Below are 23133 nucleotides of genomic sequence, written 5' to 3' on the forward strand. Positions count from 1 at the left end.
CTTTCCTGAAGATACCTGAAAGGCCAGGTCTCTTCTAGTCATTGCTTTGATTTACAAAAATAGCAACCTTACAGTGTCTTAAACCTTTTTCACATTACAGCTGAAAAATAATGAGAGTCTGGGACGACTGTATTTCTGTAGGACCTCTGAGAAAATATCCTTAATATGTCTTTTTTTTTCTGGTGTGAATGGACTCTTTGGAGATAAATCTTACAGGCTGAAATCACCCACTGAATGAGAATTCAGAGATGTCTAGTGCACTGATTTATCTTCTTTTCCCCTAATTTTTCTTACTCCAGTTTTCATAATTTTTTCACTTTAATATTATGAACTTATCTGTTGGCTTTATATCTTAGACATGGATGGTTGTCAAAGCTAATTAAATATAAAAGAAATGCTCCTTTTTGAGGGAATCTGCTGTATAAACCCTCTGCATAGATCACCATTGCTATGGTGCTGTGTAGATTAGCCAAAAACATCAGCTATTTTTAGTTACTAGGAAGGTTGTTTTTGCCAGGATGTAAATGTTACACACACCCTCAGTCAGGGGCCCTGCAATCTTGCCAATCCAGGCAGAAGCTGTTGTCTCCAGTGTTTGGAGTAATTTGGGACAGGAGGAAGGAAAATTTAAATCCAGACCTTTCTGATGTGATTTTTTCTGGGGCCTGCAGCCAAGCTGAAGATAACGTGACAGATCCTGCTCTTTTGCCTTTCAGGTTGACCTCAAGGTCCAAGTCTGTGGATAAGTCGCACGAAGAGTTTCCCAAAGAATTAATGGAGGACTGGAGCACAATGGAGGTTTGTGTGGACTGCAAGAAGTTCATCTCAGAAATCATCAACTCAAGCCGGCGCAGCCTGTCCCTGGCCAACAAGCGAGCCAGGTTAAAAAGGAAAACGCAATCCTTCTACATGTCCTCAGCAGGAACCTCGGAGTACTGCCCCTCGGAAAGGACGATCAACGAGGTCTGAGCCTGTGCCTTCTGCTTTGCTTCAGCTCCACCAGGTCATCATCCATCAGCCAGGTCACTGGGTCTGGATCGTCACCCCGTTGCTTTGTTCCACCTGACTGGCTTGGGTTTGCCTTCAGTCACAGGATTTCCTGCTCCAGCAGCTCCCAGAGACACAGAGCTGTGCTGGGATCTGTGCAGGGCGCTACACGACGGGGCAGCTGCTTGCACTGGGAGACATCAACAGTTGGAAATTGTTGCCTCTTTTGTACATGTGCGTCAAAATGAGAAAGCCTTTTCTCACTTTCACTCTTTTTTTAACCATGCTTTGAATCATTTTTCAGGAGATGAGCTGAGAGCAGGTGTCTGGTGGAGAACCAGATCTAGCACAGTGTCAGCACCAGCACACTAGCAAGCGGTAGGTCCTGCTGCATTCCCACCCTCGGAATGCTCACGCCCAGCAGGCACCCAGCATGAGCAGCTCCAGTCAGATCCATCTTCCTTTGAGCCATTTGGTTGCTCTGAGATCAGGGCTTAGCACGGGACTCTGCAGTGTCAGTGTCCTGGGGCAAAGCAGGTGACAAAGCTCTTGGCCTGTGTGGTCGGTCATACCCCTGAGCTGCCGTACTTCTTAAGCCTTAGTGTCCTTCTGAGTGACTCCTGAGCAGGTTTTAGTAGTTCACTTTCTATCTTGAATGTATGATAATGACTACTAGTAGCAGTGAATTTTAGTAGTAGACAAAGTTGTACAGTTTATGGGGAGGATGGGAAATAAGGGAGGCTTCTAATTTTAACTGAATACCTGTAAAATTGTTCTCGTGGTTACTCAGAGAAAGCAGTGAGTAAGGTGTACATTTGTATTATAATGGAGCACACAGATACTGCTAGAGTTCTGTTTGACAGCATATCCACTTGTAACCCCATTTTTTCTGGGGTTTATAACTTGGCTGTAAAAATTCATGTTCGGCTGAAATTTGGGACAGTGCTCTCTCAGATTGGGAGCAATCTCTTTTTTTTCTTTAATCTTTTTTTTGTTCTTTCCCCCTTTTTAATTCACTCACAAGGGAGTGCTAGACTAATTGTGTAAAAGTTCCAACAATTTTACAATGTTAACTGACTTCTCATGCTTTTTTGCACTTTTTTTTACATTCAGAATACTTTTTTTTTTTTAATTCAGTCATAGCCAGAGTTTAGTCAATAATTTGGGGCCAGATCTTTTTGGTATTTAAAAACAAGCTAACATAGCCAAGTTATTAATACTTGAAATCAACTACTGTAACTTTTTTCATAAATTTTTTAATACCCTGAGGCATATTTAATATCTATATAGCAGTGTATTATAGAATGACATAGCAGAAAAGTTTCAGATCTATTTATTAACATTTCTATTCTTCGAGTTAATGAGAGATACCTCAGAACTGCTCCAAAGTAGCTGGGACTGGACTTCCATAACATAATTTTAAAGGTGTATTAAGCAAAACAGCTTCCTCTGTCCAAAAAGCCCAAGAGGCAGACTGCCTCTCTGGCCCTGGCAAGGCACAGTGCCCAGGCTGGGAGGCACCAGGGCTGCTTGGCTCCCATTTGGCAGCCTTTGGAGCAGCCATCCATATCGTCTCTTTTAGGTTGATTGGAAAAGCACATGCAAAAGTCTCTGTAAACCTTCCCAGAGAGTCAGCCATCCTTATTTTTTTCTTAAAAGCCCCCTTGGAAAATGAGAATTATCACATATGTAGGGCTTATTGAAATAGTTTCTATTTTTTTCTGAACCAATGCAAACAGGAAAAGCAGGGCTCAGTGCTATCTCTCCCTCCTTGCTGTCCCATTTAAGGTCAGGTGTCACAGCCCTCTCCTCATGATACCTCTGGAAAAGTGTCTTGCATGTTAAGGCACCTGGAGTACTGGCATGGGATAGGGATGTAGGATTGCAGGGGAGCAGCACAGGCTGGCTGGTGGGAAAGGTTCTGCTGTCGCTGGAAGGGTTGCCTGATCTCAGTCACATCAGCACTTTGTCTTGTTTCTGTGCCAAAACCAGGCTGTGTGTTTGCTGCACAGTGCACCAGGGGAACCAGACAGAAACAAATGCAGGAGATCTCGCTTTGCATCTGCCTGTTGTTGTCAGGATTTTTTCATGGAGATGCCCAGGACATGTTTCAGTTGCACAGTCCTCTGCTCACAGTCTGCTTCCCTGGTGTCCTCAGACCACTGAGGTGCGGGGCATCCAGCACATTTATTTTCCTCTTGGAGAGGTATTTGGGATGTTGTAGAGCAGGCAGGATGAAGGACTAAGTAGCTCCTGAGCATGTGAAGGCAAACAAGTCTTTCATGCCTGTGCCCTGCCCCACTCTGGCAGTGTCTGGGGGTGGCTCTGGGGCAGTGGCAGAGCTTTGTGATCCAGCCTGTGCCTGCCCTGAAGTCTCACAAGTCCCTGGCTCAGGACAGGCTCTCCTGTGCTGAGCAGGGCACAAACACTGAAAAACAACGCAGTGGTTGTACAGATGGCTCCCCATTGCTGCCATGGGCCAGGGCCTGGACAACCTCCCTTTTTCCCTGGGAAAAACCCTCCAAGCTGCTGACACGTGCTGTGGCAGGCTCCAGAAGACACGGTGTGGAGGGCTGCCTCTCCCTTGGCTCCATCCCTTCCTCCCTGGCACAGTTGCTCCGCATTATCCCTGCATTTCATTCCGTGAGCGGAGGAGCAGCGGGTTGGCTGGTCGCGGGAAACCTGAAGGAGCTCGGCTCGCTGGTTGCCTGGCTCTGCAGAGGGGGCTATTTTTAGCTTTCCATCTCCTCCCTGCCTGCACCAGCATCCCAAATGCACTGCAGCCATTGGCCCAGCAGCCCATGGTGCTGCCCAGCATGTCCTAGTTACGGGCTGAACTTCACGTCAGCGTCGGAGGGGGAAATCAGAAGCTTGTAAATATCTGTAATATATTTATTAATATTTAGGAAGTCTCCATCAATCATGCAATGGGAATGGAATTTCCCATGATGTTTTAAAAAGGAAACGAGTCTTATTTATATGTGTGTTGGCTGTTATCTTTTATTAGAGTTAATGCTTTCAGCCCCCTAATACAGTTTGCACATCTTAGAGCGAATTACTGCTGAAAAGAACGCGGCACTAGCACAGAGAACTCTGTTCCACAAATTTTAAAATTATTTTCTTTGGGTTTTTTTAGCTTTATTAGTATGCCCAAGGTCTGTTAAAGTTTTTCATAGGAGACCCAAGGAGCTAAAAATGCCTCTGGCAGCATCAGTCTTGTTTTGTATGTGAACCTGGTTGTGGGGAATGCAAAACCAGCTCTGCCTCACGGTGATGATGAAAGATGTGAGCAGGCTTTTGCTGCAGCTCTCAGACCTGACCTTTCAAGTGTTCATGGTGACAGTAGTGTTTTGAGGGGTTGTTGGGGTTTTTTTTTCCCTTTCTCCATTACTTCCTTTATACAGGGAGGGGTGTTACATGGTAAAAATAAAACGTCTTTCCATTATAACCTTTGTCTGTGTTAATTATTCATGGGGAAGCTGATTTAAAGGTTCTGTCTCTCTTTTTTCATGCTTTTATAGTTTTGTAATATCAGTCAGATGTTTCTTTTGGTAAAGAATTGTTAACAAAAATGATTGCATAACAGCTGAACACTGGCTGGGCTGCATGAAGGGATGAAAACCTGTCGAAGTACCTTTAGAATAGCAATAAAAACTGCTTGTGTAACCCCAGTGATGTGATTAACTCCTTGTCATCATCTGCAGCCAACTCCCTCTGTTACCCGTGTGCTGCTTCTTCCAACGCTGGCGGGCTGTACCTGAGGCAGCACATTTGTCCTGCATGTAATACAGGCTTTGGGAAATCTCCATCCCTCCCTCATCATTGGGAGAGAAATGCTGGCAGTCTTTTGGAGAGGTTCTTGATGGATTTGGTTTCATTTTTAAACCAGAAGTGGAGAGAACATTATTATCACAACTCTGACATTGTTCTCTCTTCTCTCCTGAGCATCCCTTTTTCCTCAGTCAAGTTCAGCATCGGCTTCCCTGGTTCGTTACTGGCTGCATGCTCTATAGGTTAAAACTTATTTAGAACCTCCAACTTTAAACTCCTGATTGCTGCCTTCCTGCTTTACTTCATCCAGCAGCTCTGCACAACTCTTAGGAATGTCTGTCTTACAGCTCAGTCTCATCTGTGAAACAGTGACAGCACACAGGCATGAGAGAAAGGTGCTGCAACTCTACACTCTGGTGCTACAGCACATGGATTATGTTCATGTTACCAGAAAATTTTATACTGTTGCCATGTTGATAACTTGGAGCTGCTCTGGTTTATTTCTTCTTTTGTATATGTGTATCTTAAGGCCAGTCTGAGAATGTTTATGAGTACCAATTCCAGCTATAGAAACCTTTTTCATTGTTTCTGTCTGATTTTTACTATTGTGTTTCAGACTTTTTGGGTACCTGTAATTACTATTCCCCAGAACTTCCTTGTAGGAGAGCCATGACAGAGGGGCATGAGCTCAGCCTGGTGTGACACACAGCACAGAAGCCCCATGCTGAGCGGCACCTGTGAGCTCCTGCAGCCTGGGCCTTCCCTGTTCCCTCACCTTGACATTGAAAAATCCCAGAGCTGCCCATGTTGTCCAGCTGCCCTGGCACATGTTGTGAGCTGCTTTGTGTCCCAGAGTCCCCAGCTGCAAAATGACACTTCAGAGTGGTTACAAACCATTTAAAGAATTTGGAGAGCTGCTACTGAAGAGCTGAGTGCTCAGTGTCAGAGCTGAAAGGATCCTGCAGTGCAAGTTTCCATCTGCTTTCAGTACTGGAAAACAATTAGCCCTACTTCCAGGTGAAACAAATTCCAGAGAGATGAAACTTGACAATACTCTGACAAGCAAAGACTTGTGAATGAATTTTTCCATGGTAGGTCTGCACTCAACAAATGTCATGGGGTGTAATCAGGAGAAGGAGCTAAACAGGCATCAAATTGTATGCAGTAGTAGCTTAGACTGTTTATTTGCAATAAATCAATTCAGTAACATTCCAGTTTCTTCCCTAGTCAGGCTGTTCTGCAGTGGCAATGCCTGCCTGAACTGAGTGTCAGATGTGAGGTAGCCCAGGCTCTGTGTCCTGAGGTAACAGGAGCTGCTGCTGTCTGCACAGGGCAGCAAGATGTGTTCTGTAGAACATTTCTAGATCTTTGGAACAGCCCTTTGGAACAGACCCTTCAGAACAGGCCTTACTATAGCTAATTAAAAAATACACTTGTAAACAGATAACTTTTCAAGGTGCCAGACTGCTACTGTAAACTCACAGCTAAAAAGGATTATTGATATACTGTTTGATTATTGATATATTTGATTTTTTAAAAAACCAACCCATAAGAGCACTCAGTATGAAAAAAAACATATTCTTGGACCCTCCAGTGCAGCTGAAGGTGTTTCCACTAACCAGTGACACCAGTGCTTAGAAATGGGAGCCAGCAATGCTTTGGCTTTTGCAGGACAGGCCCTGGGCCAGACAGTGCAATGTGGGATTTTTTAAACTGGATTTCAGAAATCTGAGTTCAGAAATCTGCTAAATCTAGAATTAAAGGACATGGGCATGAGTTGATGTAAGCCCTGCAGGAGGTGGGCTTCCAAAGTTTAGTGGAAATAAGCACCAGTTCAGCTGGCACAGATTATAGAGAGGCAGCACTCTCAAGGCCCATTTTCAGCTGAGACATTTTAGGTGGGCATGTTCCTTTTGAAGGGCTGGTGGTTACACTCCCTGTGACTCAAAAGCAAAATGAAGATCATGAGAAGGGTTTTTGAATTGTATTTCTGTTAAAGCTGGTTCCATCTCCCTCACCCCCTTCTTTAATAAAGAAAAAAAATACCCCAAACAGGAGGTGCACTTTTTGGACATGAACAGGCCTAAAGCACAATCCCTTCCCCTCTGAGCTCCCCCTGCTTCTGTGCTGTCACTGTGCATGTACTGTCTGCGCATCTTCAGGGACACCAGGGGCATCAGCTCTAACAGCAAAAGGCCACAGAACTGTCTCCTGCTTGTTTCCATGTTATGTGGTACTGAAATGCAATTTCTTGTCCATGCATTACTAATTAAAACTCTTTAAAATTACTGCATTGCTCTCACTTTCTTGACGGAACCGTAAAGATCACTGGCACCCTTTCCTACAGAGCACATGTGGCAAGGCTGTGTTCCACATTTGTTTGGCCAGGCAGAGCTCTGAGCTTTAGCTGCTGCAGATCTTAGCAAGGTCAGAAACAAAATCATAGCAAAGTAAAAGAGAAGATATTGTAACCAGCAGGGCACCACATTAGGAGCCCTTACTGATCATTTCACTTGCAGGTGCCTTCCAGTAAAATGAGAATCATACCTCAGTCACCTCAGTGGTGGAAAAATTAAAAGGACAGGACTTGTGTTTCACAGAAATGCCTTCTCACTGAACAAATCCATAGTGAAAGCATGACCTGCTCCCTGGAGCTGTGATTAAAAGGCTTAGCCCATAACCTGCATGATACTCACAGGTGGCAGGTAGTGTTGGTGGGGTGAGAAGGTAATTTATTAGATAAATAAAGTCTTATTTACAAGTCAAGGCTAGTGATTTTAGATGAGTCTTTCCTGTTCTAATGCAAAATGAAGCAGCTGCCAGTCCCAAATGCAGTTACCAGCCCAGGCCCAGAGGACCCCAGCAGAGCTTTTGAGCAGTGTGTGGCTTACAGCAAGCTCCAGGGAGACTGGTACTGCATCCTGCTGCCTACCCAGCACAGACCAATGGAACTTGTTTTTCTGCAGCTTTCTCAGAAAAACAACAGTGTGTTAGATATTACCACAGTCACACCCAGAAGTGATTTTTTTAAACTGCACATGGCATTTATTTTGGATAGCACCACAGGGTATATGGACACTGCACAGTTCTGTCTAGGGAGGCGCAGCAGCAGGAATGGTGTTGCCTACCCACCACTGCTCCACCTGAGGATTTGAATGGGAAGTGTCTCATCAAGGAACATGGCTGGGCATTTTCCCAGTGCTAGGTTGTTACATTGTCAGTACATCAGTGCCCAGTTTGTGCTCTGCAGCAGTTTCTGACACCACCCACTGCAGCTCAATGCCTTTGCTTACTTTAAGCAAAGTTTTAAAGAATATGGGAGCTTTCACTAGGATTGCCTGTTGTCCCAACAAATACAACCCTTCCTCCAGCATGCCTGCTGACCTGATGGGGGAAAAGAAATAAGAAGCACGGGGGAGCATGGAAGACTCACACTGGCACAAGGCCAAATTAAGTCTAAACAAACCCAATTAATTACACACCAGACCATTTGATTATGATGTTTTTAGTCGATACTTTTGTTGCTAACATGAGCCTGCACCAGCACAACAACTACACATCAACCAGACGCCAGTCTATTTTGAGTGTGGGATCTTCAACATCTTAAAATCCTTCAGGGCCAAGAACCACCGTGCCCAGTTTGCCCCGCTCTGGGAACCACCGCTGCCCTCGCTGCTCCCCCTGCAGTCACGAACCAGCTCTTCCCAGCTCCTGCCCTCCACAGCAGGCATGTGTGACACAGCCGTGGGGACAGGGAGAGCAGCCACACTTCTATCCAGCGTGGAGATCTGATGTGCTGGCACTAAATTCTTAAAATCCGACCACCTCCCTACATTACACCCTTGAATTGCAACCCAGCAGCTGAGAGACATTGAACTGCAGCTTGAACAACTGCTGTACACAACCTCCCTCTCACAGCTCACAAAACCCAACTTCAGTTCCACTTTCAACTCTCCAAGTGCAGAATTCTTACTCAAGATGGCACTTGCTGCCTATTAATCTACATAGTTACAACCTCTGAGCTTTTTTCTGCTTGGCCCCCAGCACTTCAAGATCCCTCCAAGTAAATCAGCACTGACTTTACAGCATTTCTGCTTTACACATTTTTTCCTCCTACGTATCCCTTTTCCTCCTTCTGCTGCAATCCAAAAAGCTGCGCTCTGCTGCTCCCACAAGCAGCCTAACACTTTCCCTCACATGCAGCTTTCTGTCTTTGAGAAGCCTCAGCCAATGCATGTGACATAAAACTGACTTCAGAAATATTTTTTAGCCATTTCCAGTAAAGAAAGAGAAGATGGAGGAATTTTTCTAGGGAGCAATGAAAATAAACAATTCCAAAGGCAGGAAGTTTTTTTGCCTCAAGGGCCAGCTCAGTCTATAACAGTCTAAGAACTGGAATGGGAATTGAGATGCTTCAAAATCAGTGTTATGCACAGCACAGAGATGCCACCAGATCCCATTGATCTGACCAGTCACATAGCCAAGGGAGAAGGACTGAAGCCCCATATGCCAACAATAAGGACAGAGAGCAGGGTAAAAACTTCCCAGGAAAACTTGTGGGAAATTAAGAATCACTTCATCTCCTGAATACTGGACCCTACCTGTAGCCATGATGTTTTCTGAAAAATCCTTTCCTTAAGATTTTTTCTTCTGAGAAGCTGAGAGGCCTCAGGAACAAAATGTAGACAATGGTTATCTGCTGCTGTGGGATGCAACAGGTGCATCTGTGATTGGTCTCATGTGGTTGTTTCTAATTAACGGTCAATCACAGTCCAGCTGTCCGGACTGTGTCAGTCAGTCACAAGCCTTTGTTATCATTCCTTTTCTATTCTTAGCTAGCCTTCTGATGAAATCCTTTCTTCTATTCTTTTACTATAGTTTTAATATAACATATATCATAAAATAATCAATCAAGCCTTCTGAAACATGGAGTCAGATCCTCATCTCTTCCCTCATCCTCAGATCCCTGCAAACACCATCACACCTACCTGGCTCCAGTGTGACCCACTGCAAGGTCCTTTGTACACACCGGCAAAATGAGCAGCCACAGGAAGATCAATAATCCCATGGATGCACAACTGGCACCTACCCCTAAGATGAGAGGGAGCCAAGTAATGAACAGGCCTCCAGAAGAAATTTGTCTTTTTCCTACCCAAAGTGTCCCCACTCTCCTTTAGCCTAGAGAAACACAGGAGAGGACTGAGCACGAGTAGGAAAGCTGCTGATGCCTGGCAAGGTGGAGCAGCAGACAGACTGGAAAACAAAGCATTTAGCCACAACTTCCTAAGTGGGAGGAAATGGTGGAGTGAAAGCAGCCCAAAAACAGGGAGGAACAGAACAGAAAGGAGCTAGGGAAGGAAGCAGATAGGGATTAGTTCCTGCAAGAAGGAAACAAAGTGTCAAGAAAGTAATCCGGGAACCTGACGTGTAATTGGCACCGACCCAGGGTGTGGCAGAGGAACTCTGCTCCAGAGAGCCCGCGGTGACTTTGAGGAAGTGCCATGCACAAGTCAGCCAGCCTAAGACAACACTAAGTAATATTTCATTTCTGATGCAAGGAGCAGCTTTAGACAACTCTTCTCCCATACCAAAGCAACACAGGAGCCTCTCCAAAGGCTTTCCCACCCCTGCTGACAGTCATGTTTCCATCCCTCCAGCAGGCATGCACGGAAATGCTGCAGCACAGGTTTCCAAATGGACACACCCCACCCAACTCTTCCCTCTTTTGTGCAGAGCTCTGCCATAGCTGCACTCCCCTGCCTAGCAGAACACCAGGAGCTAGAACATCATCTGTGTTCCTCACCCAGGAAGTGACATCACTCCTGGAAAGGGGACAACAACTGACCTGCACCAAAGCCATCCACCTTATTTTCCAGTCATGGGCTGCTTCTAGCTCTAAGTTTCTGTTCCAAAATAGGAAGGGCTTTAGTCCACATAAAAAAAGCAATGTAAATATCTGCTATTCATTTAATTGCTTTCAACTAATAGGCATATTTTTTAAAGTAGGTTTATTCATTAGGATCATGTAATTTAGTTACACCCAGATTAAAGTTTACTTTCAAACCAACCAGAATATGAATGCTGCAAACTCCCTTAAGCTACAAACACTTTAAAATTATCAGATCAAAACAGTGACCAACATTTTACTCTTCAATTTTTTCAGAAGTTACTCATGCTCTTTAGCAGCTTCCTGAGCACATGCTTGCCACTTGAACAAGTAAACATCCTTGCAACACTTGTTTCACTTTGTGTGCATAACAAGAAATAAGTTAAAATACCCTAACAGAGGGTTCTGTCAGAGAAACACATATTACATCTGGACCAAACATGACAATTCTGTAAACATCAGACAGGGTTAGAGTCATCACCAATATATATTTATGCATATTTAATAGGAAAGTTTCTGCAGTTATTGGAGTATTTTTCCAGATAATGAGAAGCATTTCAAACGATTTTAAAACCATTTTGTACCCACGTGGAAAAGAGTTGAAAAGGTTCAGTTACACTGGTAGTCAGTAGTTAACAAAAAGCATTTAGAAATGAGAGTCCACTTGTGGTTCTTGTATTCTTGTTTTCTCCACTCAGGAAATTAAAAGTTTCTCTTTATGAAACCTTATCATTTAGATGTAAAATTTTCTGCTCATTTCTCATTTCAACTCTTCTGGTTATTGCATCAATTTCTCCCTCAGGTAAGATGTGATGTGAAGAACAAGGACCAGTGGAACAGCACGGTCTCTTCATTCCAGCAGCCTACAAATACCCTTCTTAGAGATAAGTAAGTATTTTCCAGCACCTTCAAGTAATCCCTGTCCCCACAGGGAGGGGAGGAAAGAGGAAAAATTAATAAATAAGAAAATAAATTATACCCTTCTTCCCACCAGAAAAACTATCTTAGGCTATTAACATCAATAGAAACTTTATCTTTGTTTGGATACAAATATCTAAGAGGTAAATTATCTACGTGTCATGTTCAGGCAGCACCTAAGAAGAGTAAGTTCCACACAAGATGTAGCCTTTCAAGATGATCCTCTAGATAAATATCAGATTTACAGTATCATGTTCTGACTCATGTAGTTCCCTTTAACTGGCCATAAGACATTATCAGATTACAAACCAGACAAAATTCAGTGCTCTAGGACCTATCAGCCCTTTACAGAACAGAAGTTCACACAGAAAACCCTTAATCCCACACATGCTTTTTTTCAAGCTTTTCAGTTGGAGATGGTGTAAATATAACATGTCCTCTACCTTTATTTGAAAAGGTACATTTAGGCTGCTTTGAATGTGCTAAACATTTTATTTCCAGTGTTAAACATAAACTGTTCAAATGAAAAGAGCATCTGCAGGAGGTCAGTTTAAACTTCAGTAGGCAACAAGAGCTGCGTGGAGATGATGGATGAGGTTACTTTTCCGCTGATCCAGTATTCTTACAAATGGACAAATCCTCTGCAGATCAGCCTTGGGAGGGAGCTCTACAGAACAGTCTGCAGAATAAGACTTTTCTGTCAGTTTCTTGGTTTTATTTGGTGAACCCAAAGATTTGGCTTTATTGTTCCGTGGACGCTGCTGCCATGGCTGGTTTGATCCCCTCGCGCGTGGACTTCAGCTCTTCCAGTTCTGTGTTTAGTTTGCTGATCACCCACTCCAGGGCATCCCGGCCCTGCCAGAAAAACACCAGGATTTAGGATCACAACAGACACACCACCACTGCTCATGCTTCTATAGTTCTTCCTCTGTCAGACATGGAACTTGATTATATTGATAATTTCTTAGCATCTTCTTATGGAAACTTCATTGCAGAGGCATTTGCTTCACCCCTAAGTCAGAAGCAAATGCAGTGCTGGTGTGAGTTGCCAGTAGCACAAGGCCCAATTCAGCAGTCAAGTTTCCTTACCTAAGAGAATTGCTGGTTTTGCTCTTTGCTGCTCCCACCACCCAAAGAATACTATGGCAAAATCTCAGCTTTATTAGCCAAGTTACAGAGAAAGTTTTTGAGAAGATCCGGGACAATGAAAAGTCTTCCAGTGCTCTTTGAAGTAGCAGCTAAGTGATCTGATACCTATCTAGAGTTCAGAAGCGGACTCACACTGAATTCTACATTTGTACACAGCAACTTTTCAGCAGCTAAATCAGACTAATTGAGAGTTGCACATTTTATATCAATGCATGGGAATGTCTCAAGATCATAAATGACAGCCAGTGATTCAGTAACAGCTGGAGAACCCAGGGCAATAAGCCTGGCAAAAACCTTTCACCTGAAAAAGACTCTGTAGCAGCTGCACCCCAATGACCACAAGATGCAGCCAGCAGCGCAATGAAGTCAAGAAAGAGAAAGACTTTAACTAAACAAAAGTCAAGATTTTAGAACTCTGCAAGCTCAGAATAGCAGCTTTTGTCAAAGCAAGCAGATGGGATCAGACCAGGAGAAGACTTGGTCTTTTTTCACTTGGAGATTCAGAGAGATTCAGCTCTATTACTTCACTAAGAATACGAAATACAAGGAAGGAGTGGAGAGCAGTAAGTGGGAGTCACATGGCTCTGGCCAAGTTCAGAATTCTGGAGATAAAGGTTTGAGCCCAAAAAGTCATAAATGTTCAGGAGAGCCACTGTCAGTGCTCAAGCCTTCTGCAGACATCGACAGAAAGGACAAGCATGGCCTACTCTGCACAGTGTTGTGTGCCAAACTGTGATGTGCTAATTTTGTTGTGTTCATTAAAGGTGTACAGAAACACCACAGTGTCCAGAACCTGCTGCTGTCCTTTATAGACTAGTAAGCATGAACAAGAATCTGCATAAGCAGCTTTGAAAACCTAAGGAAAAAAGAATGTCAGAAGAAAGCTCACACACTCCTCAAGAATTTTTTGCCAGGCTAGAAACATCAGCCTAGAATAATATGAAAAGCCCAGATCCAGAGTGCAAAGTGTAACCTGTTAAAAAGAATAGTTTTACTGTGAATAGGAGCACAGTTATCTCAAGACGCTCTTGAGATGACTCACAAAGGTCAGCGAACTCCGTTTCTCTTTGGATTTTCCATATTCCAAGGACTCACAGAATAAACACTAATTCCTACTTCTGCACTGGCAGGCAGTCCTTAAACTGAGAAAAGTCATCCAGGTATCAGAATAAAGTGTTCAGATCTTGGTCAAGGCTCAGAAAGGGAGATTAAGCTCCACCCCAAATTACCTCAAGAACTAGGATGTCTAAGTTAACTAGTTCCAGAGATGTCTTTAAAAAATACTAATAATGTTCAAGAAAGTTGACTGAAATTGTCCACTTTAAGTTCAAGTTGCTGATAGAAGATCTTAGAAGGGATGATTTAACTTCTGAGCTCCTTCCATTTGAGCACCAAAGTGACTGTTCTTCAGAAGGGAGTAATTTCCAACCTCTCCACAGGCTGTGCAAGACCTGGGAATGCCAGCAAAGCACAAATAAAAGCACCCAGACCTGGGCACAGCAACAAGTTGTAACCAGCTGTGAATTAACTGAGATGAGTGCTCACTGAGGGAGAAGTGGGGGGCAGGGAGGGGGAATCATCTTTCAGTAAGCAGGCATTTGGACCTTTAAAAGTCAGGTTTAAATATCCTCTCCGAGGTGACACAGGCACACAGAACTGAGACAGCAACAGCTTGGATGTTACATTTGCTATATTGCTCAAAGAAGACTTGTCAGAAGGTAAAACACCCTGACCATAGAAAACAATCAGTAGAAAAACACTGAGATTCTTTTCAGGCCCTGACTTGAAACTATCACATCATTGTGTCTTACTTGATATCTTTGTGGATGAGATAAATTAATTTTAAAAATCCATGACATTCAACTAGAGCACCAAGATATTTCCTCCGATTTTTGGGAGTACATAGGTCTGTGTATATCTCCTTAGACTTGCCTACACTATATACCATATTTTGCAGCTAAGAATAAACTCATGATTTTGGCAAGGAAGACTTCAGGAACATCCTGCACAATTAAGTTAGAAATCTCAACTAGATCCAAAGCCTCCAAGTGCCACAAAACTACCCAGTTATGAGAAAAAATCTGACAGAGGACTGTCTATAAAGTGTCATATTGTACAAGAAGTTCTGCAGTCAGTCATTAAGCAGGCACACTCATCCCCAAGCATGCACGGTGTGTTATTCATTATTGCAGGTGTCAGCAGCATGACGTGGCTGGCAGGACAAGCGCTGCAGATGAAGATTTGTTGGTAGAGCTTAATGACTGATAAGTGCTGAGCCTTTGTACTGGATGTTTTCCAGAAAAACAGCCATAAAAGCTTAGTGGAATGAGAACGTAAAAGCAAGCACTCATGGCATACATGAATCTCAAAGTAAGCAGTGTAAAAAGCCCAACTTTCTTAACTAGGAGAAGCAGCAAAATGGATCTTTTTCTTTTTAGGAAATTTTACTGGTTGAAGCAGAAGCCAATACAGGAATGACAGGGACAGGCTACACTGACTAGTGGAAGAAAAATAATCTGCACAGAGGTCTCATAGAGGCAAATACACTCAGTTCTCTCAACCCTGAACTCAGATTTGTTCATAGCTCTATAACTGCAGGGACAAATCGCTACCAAAATGAACATAACTACAAGACAAATGAAAAACAGGAACAGTCTGGCATCCTGACAGCTTCAAGCTTTGCACAGATTTCCTCAGAAGGGCAACACTACTCCTCAGGCAGAAGAAAAGCAAATACAATTCCGCTACGAAAAACATTACCCCTGCTAGGCAACCTGTTTCAAGAAATCAATTTTATATCCTAAGAACACAGTTCTGTTTTATTTTTATAAAGCCAATTCCACTCACTAGCCAATTTATTAATTTCTCTAGGTACCAGCTTTATATACTGAAATCACAGAAACTCAGACCAGATTAAACGCTCTGTGGAGGGACTCCTCACAGCCCTAGCTGTCTGCAGCCCTCAAGCCATAAGCAAGGCTGTGTGCCACATGGCTGCAGCACCTTGGCTGCCCCGTGGCACAAGCACATGGATCCAGCCTGGGCCTGTGCTCACCCTCCACAACTGCAGGGCCAGGAGCAGCTCTGCCATTCCTGTATGCAAGGTGTGTGAAACAGACATGCAGGGTCATTTATGGAATCCACGTGACAACAGTCCATGCAGATATTGGCTAGAAAGCTGAAATGCTGTACCAAGAAGGAGAATGCTGGCATTACCACTAGTTAGTACAAACTGCAGGTGTGGAGAACTGCTAGCTTAGAGCGCTCTCAGAATTTTGAATTATCCACTCAATAGCATCCCACCCCTAGAGTAACACAAAAAGATTTACAACAAACAGCAAATGATTTTTTTCATCGTCATTAAAAATAATAATGCATCACCTGCCACTGCTACCTCAGAGCAAAGTCTCAATAATTCCTATTTCTTCAGAACAACAAAACATTTTTCAGTAACTGTCATGAAGTTTAAGAGGGGTGTTCAGAGGCACAGCACAGCATGCAAGAAGAGCCAGTAGTAGCACAGTAGGTACTGGTTAGCAAGGAGAGGGCTGGTAACAGCAATTACAAATTCCTGCCAAGTTCAAACTCTGTAGAGACTTTGTATTTGTGAAATACACAGCACAAGAAGATCTTTCTGATTTGCAAGAAGCTTGTAAGCCAGTGCCTTCCCTGGAAATGGCAGAACGGAACAATCTTCAAAAGAAATTAAGCTCTCTCACAGGCAACACCTCAGCAGGTACCAAGAAATATTTACAGTTTCTCTGATTTCAAAAGAGATATGTAAATGTAGCCAATGCCTTCAGAGGAATTTTGCCAGTATTTTTAAGTGTGCCTAACTTGATCTGGCACACGAGCCAACTAGACAATGCTTTGCTAACTCTGGGCCAGCCTGAAATTTCGTTGTGAGCCAGGGTTTGTTCCTCTTTCAAGAATATACACTCCACACAGACTTTTAAATGGAAACCAGATCAGAACAGAACTGGAATTTAACTGAAATACCTTCCATAAAACAGAGAGCACCCAGCTAGGTAAAGGTACTCTTCAGTGTCTAGAAATGATCCATCATTCCTTCCCCATGCCATGATTTTAACAAATTTTCCTCTCACCTTAGGAGAAGCACACAGAAGGGTGGCAAAAGAGGCTTTCTCCTCTCTCATCTAGTTGTTCCTACCAACTTGGCTTACACTGGCCAAGGAGCATCCCTCACAAGGATGAAGGGATGGCCAAAGCACAGGATTTCTGGCATAGCAGGAGTTACCTGGGCCAGATTCCCACTGTGCTGAACCCCTCCAGCAAAGCAGAACAAAATCTCAAACTCCAATAGCATCCATCCTGCTGTTAGGCAGCAAGGCCTATGCTTCTCTAGCAATTCCATTTTTCCCCAAGAAACTGTAGGACAAAGTGCTCAAGAATAAGCACTCCCATAGCTCTGCCCGTGCTGAAGAGCAGCTCCAGGGCTGCAGGCCAAAGAGAAAAAGCACAGGACAGAGCAGTCAGGGCAGCATTATCCAGGTGAGCCAGCACAGTCTCACCTCCTCAAAGAATATGCTTCTGCTTACACTAAAATACTTTTAGCCAAAGGAAAGGAGATAGCTCAATGATGGATATGAACAGGAACAACTTAGAAAAACAGCACAGAAAATATGCTGGTATTAACTGATAAATCCACATTATAAAGGCTGAATGTGAAGTTACATTTTCTACTAGCACTAGCTCCTAGAAACAGGTTGCTGAGGTTCTATAAAAAAACCTACTGAAACACTGCACACAAAATCTGGAGATATTAAATTTAACATTCAACACACACCATTGACAATTACTATTTCAAAAGAAAGAGTGATTGGGTGGAGAAGAGAGGAGAAAACAGAATAAATATGTACCTTTCTGGCATTAGAAGATATTGTATTTGCCATCAAGCTTTCCAGATAACTGCTCAAGCTAATGCCTTTAACAGTAATAATTGCTTCTTGGGTTAGCACAGTCCTGTAAAGCAATAAGGAAAGGTTAACACCTAAGCTAAATTGAACTAACGAACTGTCTCCTAGACACAAGGACACACATAAATTTCCCTACTTACTTTTCCGGGTTTTCTGGATGAGGTGTGTAAACCAGTCTCTCGTCAACAGACACCAAGTTTGTGAGTGTAATCTTAAGAACAAAAACAGAGCTGAAATCCTCACTTCTCACCTTTCATTTTTCTGTTATCAGCAGCACTCAATACTCAATAGCAGAGCACTCAATTTAAGTCAAAATACTGTACACAGACTATAAAACCCACAACACAGTCAATAAAAAGACCTATAAAGGGTGACATATATTCTTCTATCCTTGATCTAATTATATCAAAGTTCCCATTCACAGGACAGAACACCAACAGCTTTCCCTGAATGTTGAGTTTGATTTATGGACAGTGGTTAAGAGAGGCTCTTCCAGACCCCCATAGCACCACCTGGATTAGACAGAAAATTAATACTCAGGAAGGACAAGGCCTTTTGTACAGAGACAAGGCTCTCCTACAGACAAGCCCACGTTAAATCTGAGATCTGTGAGTTACCAGGATACCAAAACATAGCACAATGCCTCATTCACATTCTATGAAAAAAGGCATGTCACATTAAAACTTTTGTTGGAAATGACAGAACCCATTCATCTAAAAGTCAAACTATTTTACATGCACTCTGAGAAATAATCTTACATTAAAAGCAGAATCACAAATGTTTGATGATGAAGTATCTAAATTAGAAGAAGAAAAAGGGAGGGGAAAAAGAGTCATATAAAACACTGATTGAGACCTGTAAATTGTTGCCTCCAATGAAAGACACAGCTACACTTCTAATCTAAATGTTGAGAGCAAAACATCCAACTTCCAGAACTAATTACCAGAAACTTCTTAAGCCACCACTCACATTAGTTGAGCAAAGCTCCATCTTCTTTTCCACTGGATCTACCACAGAATGCTCCTCTATGTAAGTCAGAGTTCTACTTGTTCCTAATATCTGAAGGGGAAAAAAATGTTAAGTACCAACATCCAACAAACAAACTGAACCTCAAAACATGTAAGTGCAAAGTTCTCAGTGACCCCAAATAAACACAATTCCATGGATATCAGAGGATTGTGATCAGTGGCAAGACTTAATTGTCTAGATTGTATCAGCCACAGAGCATGGCACAGACCAGCCTGGAAGGCATTGACAGGCACACACAAATTTCAGCTTTTACTTCAAAGTCAGCTCCAACTCACAGGGTGACATAAAAGGGATCCCACCCTAACTAAAGAATGAAGGGTGCAAAAACGTACCGCTTTGACAATGCTGGGCAGTCCCCACTCCGTGCTGAGCAGGCGGTGACTGTGCAGCCTCCCCTGGTTATCCAGGCTCCTGTCCAGGACATCCACTCCCACCACACACGGATTCATGGGGTTGGGGTACTTCCTCATAGCAGCTTTGATCACTGTATCCCAGGGATGCCTGAGGGAGGAAGAGGGGAGAGTATCTGTAAGTATTTTGTATTGAATTGCAAGTAATCCCATGATACTAAATCAGGATTTAGGTTGTGCAATATGGGACAGGCTGTGCAGCTTCACAGCTCCCAGAAGTCCCTTTGGAATACAGTTATGCTTGGAAAGGCAATACTGATATAAAAACAGAAGAAAAAAAAAATTCTTCTCTCCAGACTGAAGCAAGGAATTATTAATGCAAGACTAAGAAAAATGAGGGCAAGGGGCAACAGTCACTCACTGCTACAAGTGACATTCCAAGTGGTGCCCACAGAGATGTGGGAATCTCAGCTCATTCCACAACTCCACCAGGAAAGCAACCTCACCTAACACTTAAGCTTGCCCTGCTTGGAGAAGAGGGCTAGACTACATGACCTCCAGGAGTTCCACTCCACCACAAGTTTTTCTGTAATTCTAAGCATACCAAATAAACTAAAGAGGACATCACTAGCTTCTGCTCCTCCCTATAGCAAAAAAAAAAAAAAAAAAAAGCAAAGTGAAATTAAATTCTACTAAAAAAAAGGATGATTGGGAAAGAAACAGATTTTTAGAAAGCCCACCAGCTCACAGCCTGATGTCTGCACCTACACTACTGCTTCCAGCAGTTTGCTAGCATGAATTCCACTTATGGATACTCTTCTCAGAACTGTTTTTACAAAACAAATTTTGATAACCTCCAATTCCTGAGATTGGAGCAGTCCTGCTACTCAAGGCCAGACTGTCCACACAGCTCTCAGGTACTTCAGACATTTCTTTCTGAAACAGAGGAGGCTACAGAAACCATGGACTTGATCCAACAGAGAAATTCTGTCCCTATTATTTCTATATTCAGAATATCTGACTGTCCTGACATAATAGCCTTAAAGCCTTTAAAGGTACGTTTAAAAATTCAACAATTGGCATCTAACTTAAGAAGGCTTAGGGGTGCCAACTTGTACTTAGGAGTTGCACTTGGGGCCCTAAATGGATTTTATTTTAGTCTTAAAATAGACTGGTACAGAAAGGCACTGACAGTACAGCACTACAAGAACAAACAGAAAGTTGGAAAAATAAGTTATTTTCTAACAAGAAAAGTGTCAGAAAGCTTTGCTGGTGCAAGCAGGAGAAATAAGAGCCCTCAATTCATGTAGCAGAGGGAGAGCTGGAGGATTGCTCCTTGTTCCATCTTTGGTGACTTTACACCTCCATCAACAGAAGATACACAAACTGAAAATGACAAAATTCTGTTAAATGTCCCTAAGGGACTGAGTCAGAGAGCTGATAAGGCACAACAACATTTTATTAACCATTCAAATTAACTACCTACACCCACACACATTACGCCATAAGACGTGGATGTTCTAATACAGAACTTGATGAGAAAATGTCAAATAAAAATAGCTTTTGCATTCCCTAGGTGACAGATACTCAGACTCGGGAGTTGTGTCATGCTGGAGCAGCCTCTGCCTGATATTTCCTGCTAGAAATCACAGTTCGCTTACACCAGACCAGTGCTGAAGCTGAGCACCGAGTACCTGCATCAGCACAAGGAATTCAGCTGCGTTGAGCTAATTAAGGAAATTCAGAGCAACACATCTGGGATATTTCGTAAATACGTTAGTGCTCTTCGGGCCTCAAGACTTGGGAACACCTGTAGCAGAGGAATCACCGGCAGTGGCACTCCCAGAGTGGGAATGCCACGGGCCGTGGGGAGCCAGCTCTCGGGACAGCTCGCTACAAGCTCCCGATACTTCTCCCTGCTGCTTCCTCGTTAGGCCAGACCGCGTTCCATGCAGAAAAGCACTGATGGAAAGAACATTTACTGAGAGCCGGCTGCTAGGCACACAGCGGCACACCTGAGACTAAGGGACACCGTCACTCTGTCCTCACCTCTTGGAACATGTATCATAGGCTCTACATCGGTAGCTTGAGATTTATTTTTAGTTATGGTGTGAAAGTTATTTTTCCTAAGCACCCAGCCCTTCACCAAGCCACCACGCTGTGGGGCCAGCTCTACCACTCCATCCTGTCGGAATGCTGTTCCCGAGACAGGAGAAGCCCAGGAGCGGGGTCCGCCCGCGCTCGAGACGATGCAGGACCGGCACCACCGGAGCCCGTTCCCGGCCTCCCTCCTCCTCCCGCGGCCGCGCCGCAGCATTGCCATTTCCGCCGTCACCCCGGCGGGACCCGGCTCGCCCCGCACGGCCCGGCTCGGTGAAGTGCAGGGGTCGCTCCGAGCCCTCCCCGCCCGGCCCCTCACCCGAACACGTGCTCCGAGCTCCAGATCTTCATGGCCGTTCCCGGTGCGTCTCGCAGAGCCCGACGCCAGGGAGAGCGCGCGACGGCGGAGCCCGGCTGCCTGACAGCCTCGCGCCGGCTCGGCGAGCGCGAGCGGCCGCCGGGAGGGGCGCGGGGGGCGTGCCCGGACCGGCGCTCGCGTCACGAGCTTGCGTCACCGCCCCGCCCCTCCCGCGCCCGCGGAAGAGGCGACGCAGCGCACATGCGCAGGAGCGCGCGCCGGCCGGGCCCGGTGTCACCGCGTCCTGGGCTGGACGCGACACAGGAGATTGTCCAAGTCCGGTTCGTAACCCTGCAATGGACAGCCCCAGGAATCACCGTGTGCCCCACAGCGTTATCCAAACGCTTCTCGAACTCTGTCAGGCTTGGTGCTGTCACCATTTTCCTGGGGACTGTTGCAGTGCTCACCCAGCCTCTATTTAAAGAACCTTTTCCTGATATCCAGCCTAAGCCTCCCCTGATACAGTTCGCGCTGGAAAGGCGCATCCTGGGAAAGCAATTCTGTATTACCATTGACTGGTGTTCCTCAAGTGCTCACAAACCAACCCTCAGCACCAACTGCTCAGTGCAAAGGAGACGTGGTGCTCCCAGAGCAGCTCTGGTAGAGAGGTGCAAATATGATGGAGTTGGAGCATCTCTCATGAAGGAGGAAGGGCTGAGGGACCTAGGGCAGAAGAGATGGCTGAGAGAGAACCCCATCAATGTTTATATGTGTTTAGAGTGGGGGGTGCCCAGAGGATGGATCCAGGCTCTGCTCGGTGGTGCCAAGCATTAGGACAAGAGGCAACAGGCAGAAACTGATGCACAGGAAGCTCTGTCCAACTGAATATAAGGAAGAACTTGTTTACTGTGTGGGTGACTTGAGCACTGGAACAGATTGTCCAGAGAGGCTGTGGAGTCTCTTTTACTGGAGATATTCAAGAACCATGGAATGCAGCTCTGTGTCATGTGCTCTGGGATGACCCTGATTTAGCAGGGAGGTTGGACCTGATGAGCCGCTGTGGTCCCTTCCTTTCCCATTTTGTGATTCTGGGATTCTGTGAGCTACCAGCATTTTGGTTTAATCAAACCAGGATTAAATACCCTAATAACAGCCTTGGGAGTGACACACAGCCAGGGACATCATGTGCAGGGCTGTGCCCAGGGATGAAGGGATTGCTGAGGATATATGTGGAGCAGTAGCTCGGTTTGCAAGCTGCAGATGGAGATGTAGGTGGAGTTCTCGGTGGGAGCCTGAGACAAGAGGCCATGAACTGCCAACCCTTTGGTGGTGCCAGCCAGGTGAATGGACACTGAGGTACACAGCAGGAGCGAAAACTCATGAGTAAGAGTGAGATTTGCATGTGGCTTGCACTGTGGGGGTATAAAAGCTAAGGGTTCCTTTCTCAGGGTCCCATCTCAGAAGCATGAGCTGGGGCTGTTTCTGTGTTACTGCACCATGAATAAATTGCTTTATGGAATGAGACATTTGAGACTCTGCCATGAGGAATGTGGGGTGGATCCAGTAAGGAAACCTGGCCTGACTGTGTGAGGGGGGTCAAGTGAGCACCTGTGGGTGCACTGGAGCTGCCTGCTGGAAAGGGGCTCTGGTCCCAGCAGTGAAAGTCTCTGGCCTTCGGAATGTGAGGGAATGTGAGTGACAGAGAGT

The 23133-nt window shown here is 44.5% G+C and overlaps 2 protein-coding genes across 7 annotated transcripts in view; one reads left to right on the forward strand and one right to left on the reverse strand.

Annotated features, from left to right (window-relative positions):
- The window catches only part of SPIRE1 (spire type actin nucleation factor 1), a 133312-nt gene extending 121683 nt beyond the window's left edge, over positions 1 to 11629 (forward strand). For all 4 annotated transcript variants that reach the window (XM_074548206.1, XM_074548198.1, XM_074548204.1 and 1 more), the window contains one exon: positions 717 to 11629. In XM_074548206.1, the coding sequence (XP_074404307.1) occupies positions 717 to 969 (253 nt within the window). In that variant the 3' untranslated portion in view covers positions 970 to 11629. The remainder of the gene's footprint in view (positions 1 to 716) is intronic.
- On the reverse strand, positions 1300 to 21640 carry PRELID3A (PRELI domain containing 3A). 3 transcript variants are annotated; one of them, XR_001332681.3, is made up of 7 exons: positions 21448 to 21640; positions 19011 to 19179; positions 18619 to 18708; positions 17790 to 17860; positions 17593 to 17695; positions 15905 to 16017; positions 1300 to 12418 (listed from the first exon to the last, which is right to left on the reverse strand). XR_001332681.3 is itself a non-coding variant. In XM_014266835.3 (7 exons), the coding sequence occupies exons 1-6, from the start codon at positions 21477 to 21479 to the stop codon at positions 15964 to 15966; spliced, it is 519 nt and encodes a 172-aa protein (XP_014122310.1). In that variant the 5' UTR covers positions 21480 to 21640; the 3' UTR covers positions 1300 to 12418; positions 15929 to 15963. The 3 variants fall into 3 exon arrangements, 2 of the variants coding, with proteins under 2 accessions (XP_014122310.1, XP_005486773.1); XM_014266835.3 differs by having other exon boundaries at positions 15929 to 16017; XM_005486716.4 differs by lacking the exon at positions 15905 to 16017 and having other exon boundaries at positions 21448 to 21634.
- Positions 21641 to 23133: the final 1493 nt, after the last annotated feature.

The sequence above is a fragment of the Zonotrichia albicollis genome, chromosome 1 (assembly GCF_047830755.1).
Source record: "Zonotrichia albicollis isolate bZonAlb1 chromosome 1, bZonAlb1.hap1, whole genome shotgun sequence".
NCBI classification, from domain to species: domain Eukaryota; kingdom Metazoa; phylum Chordata; class Aves; order Passeriformes; family Passerellidae; genus Zonotrichia; species Zonotrichia albicollis.

What these genes read in the sequence shown, in the direction of transcription:
- PRELID3A (XM_005486716.4), bottom strand. Translation starts at nt 21,479, where the DNA reads ATGAAGATCTGGAGCTCGGAGCACGTGTTCGG. An exon ending in AGCTCGGAGCACGTGTTCGG is followed by an intron (nt 19,180 to 21,447) that starts GTGAGGGGCCGG and finishes TTCCTCCCTCAG; the next exon opens with GCATCCCTGGGATACAGTGA. An exon ending in TGGAGCTTTGCTCAACTAAT is followed by an intron (nt 17,861 to 18,618) that starts GTGAGTGGTGGC and finishes TTTGTTCTTAAG; the next exon opens with ATTACACTCACAAACTTGGT.